The following is a 2,280-nucleotide window of genomic DNA, read 5'->3' as shown; positions in this document are numbered from 1 at the left end:
ACTGTCACAATTGTAAAGGTAGAAGTTTTGTAACAAAAAATGGGGAGTGGTTAATCTTACAGTCCAGAAACAGAGGACCCTAGGACCATAAAGAGAGGAACATACAAGCAGAATGCAGGACCTTATCCAGAGAAGCAGGAGTGCCAGAGTTGGGGGCATGGAGAGGGGGAGCGGCTGAGGACTGTAGATTCATGGACTACAAAGAGAAGGACTAAGAGCTGGTGGCTAGGAGCCGACTTACAGAATGTGCCCTTTGGAGATGTAAATTATTATATATGCCTGAGTGGGTTTTTTTGTTTGTTTGTTTTTTAAAAAGCTAAAGTGGATAAAGAGAAATACTGTTAACTGATGGTTCATGGAGGGGATAATATGTAATGAAACAAGGCATATGATTTGTTGAATGTAAAACTGATATGCCCTGTAAACTTTCACTCAATCCACAACAAAAACCTTAAATATTAAAAAAAAACAAAACAAAAAAGCACAGCATTTTTGACTACAACATTCTACAATTTATATTATACTGCAGATAAAAAATTCAGTTATCAACAACTCATGAAAGTATTTGTAGACTTTAAAAAAACCTTTTTATAATGAATTTGGTGAAGGTTTACAAAGCAGATCATCAGTTTTACATCAGATAATTCATATATATTTTGCACATGCATATGGATTGCCATTCCCCAATGCAACATCACTAATCCCACTTCCTTCCTGTATCTCATTTCCATTCCTCCTTCTTTCCTAACTCTTCTGAAACTGTTCTTGGGTAAATGCTGCCTTTTTTACGTCACATGGTAGATTACCCTAAATTGCATTTGCTATTGTTCCCCTTATAGACCTATCTACTGTTTGGATGAAAATTGAGCTATTGGGGGTTTACAGAATTTTATATGAGCCAAAATTTCAGTTATCTTTTTTTTTAATCAAGTCTCATCACTCACCTGGAGTCAATCTTCTTTTCCATTTTCTGTTTAATCCCCTTTTGATGGAAGTTCAACCAGTGGCTTGACATGCATATGAGCAGAATCTTCCATGGATCAAGAAGCCTTTTACATTCCTCTTTTAACTATAGCATAGGAAAAATGATGGAGGTGAAAAAAAGAAGAAGAAATTATTTACAGCCTTTTAGGAGCCAAGGAACCCTGGTGGCCCTGTAGGATAAGCACTGGACTGCTAACCACAAGATTGGCAATTTAAACACACCAGGTGATTCAGGGAACAAGATTAGGCTTTTTGCCCCCATATTAGTTGGAATTGACTTAATAGCAGTGGCATGAAAGGGATGGAAATTTAGGAACCACATTTCTCAAGAGCTACACAGAACATTTCCTAACATGGAAGGTACAAAGTATGAATATACAAAAATTGCAAGTCGTCAAGAATGAAACGGAATACATAAAGATCAATATCCTAGACATTGTTGTTGTTAAGTGCCGTCAAGTCGATTCCAACTTATAGTGACCCTGTATAGGGCTTCCAAGGAGCAGCTGGTGAGCTTGAACCACCAACCTTGCAGTTCAAACAACTTTATAGTCTAATGCATTAGCCCACAGAACCACACCAGGTCTCCATTCTAGGTATTAGGTTTCTTAAATGGACTGGGATTGGCCATGCTGAATCTGACAATCATATATATGGTTTACTATGGCAGGAACAACATTCATCATCAGAAAGAATATTTCAAGATCTATCTTGAAGTACAACATTATCTGCGATAGGATAATATCAATATAACTACAAGGGAGACCAGTTAATACCACTATTATTCAAGCTTTACAAACCAATCACTAAAGCCAGAATTCTACCAACTTCTTCAGTCTGAAACTGATTAAACAGGCAATCAAGACGTATTGATAACTGCTGGTCATTGGAATGGGACTGATGGACCCAAGAAGGATCATTAGTTGGAAAATATGGCCTTGATAACAGAAGCAATACTGGAGATTGCATGACAGATTTTTTTTTTTTTCTTTTTTAAAGTTTATTGTGAATTGAGTGCTAGCTTACATGAGAGAACATTGATTCTACACTCATCATTTCACTGCAATGATTTCAATCTCCTCTATGCCTCATCATTCAACAAGTGGTATTAACTGGTCTCAGTATTTGCTTCTATTCCTTCTGTGTTGTTTTTTTTTTCGTGTTGTTGTTTTGGGGCAGAAATGCATACAAACACTCAGGAATATATAATCATTTAAACAAGGGCACCTTCTGCAAGCCTGCCTCCTGGCTGCCAACACTCAGTCTTTCACTTTTCATGAGTCTAGAGTCCTCAGC

General features: G+C 37.2%; 1 protein-coding gene across 1 annotated transcript in view; it reads right to left on the bottom strand.

The window, feature by feature from the left end:
- Positions 1–1,015, bottom strand: part of SFI1 (Sfi1 homolog, spindle assembly associated (yeast)) — a 92,164-nt gene extending 91,149 nt beyond the window's left edge. Inside the window, exon 1 of the mRNA XM_006869308.1 lies at positions 945–1,015. Coding sequence (XP_006869370.1) covers positions 945–1,015 — 71 coding nt within the window. The remainder of the gene's footprint in view (positions 1–944) is intronic.
- Between the last annotated feature and the right edge of the window lie 1,265 nt (positions 1,016–2,280).

Source organism: Chrysochloris asiatica, unplaced genomic scaffold, assembly GCF_000296735.1.
Source record: "Chrysochloris asiatica unplaced genomic scaffold, ChrAsi1.0 scaffold00128, whole genome shotgun sequence".
Taxonomy (NCBI): domain Eukaryota; kingdom Metazoa; phylum Chordata; class Mammalia; order Afrosoricida; family Chrysochloridae; genus Chrysochloris; species Chrysochloris asiatica.
Note: the sequence above shows the minus strand (reverse complement) of the source record. Positions and strands in the feature narration are given on the sequence as shown.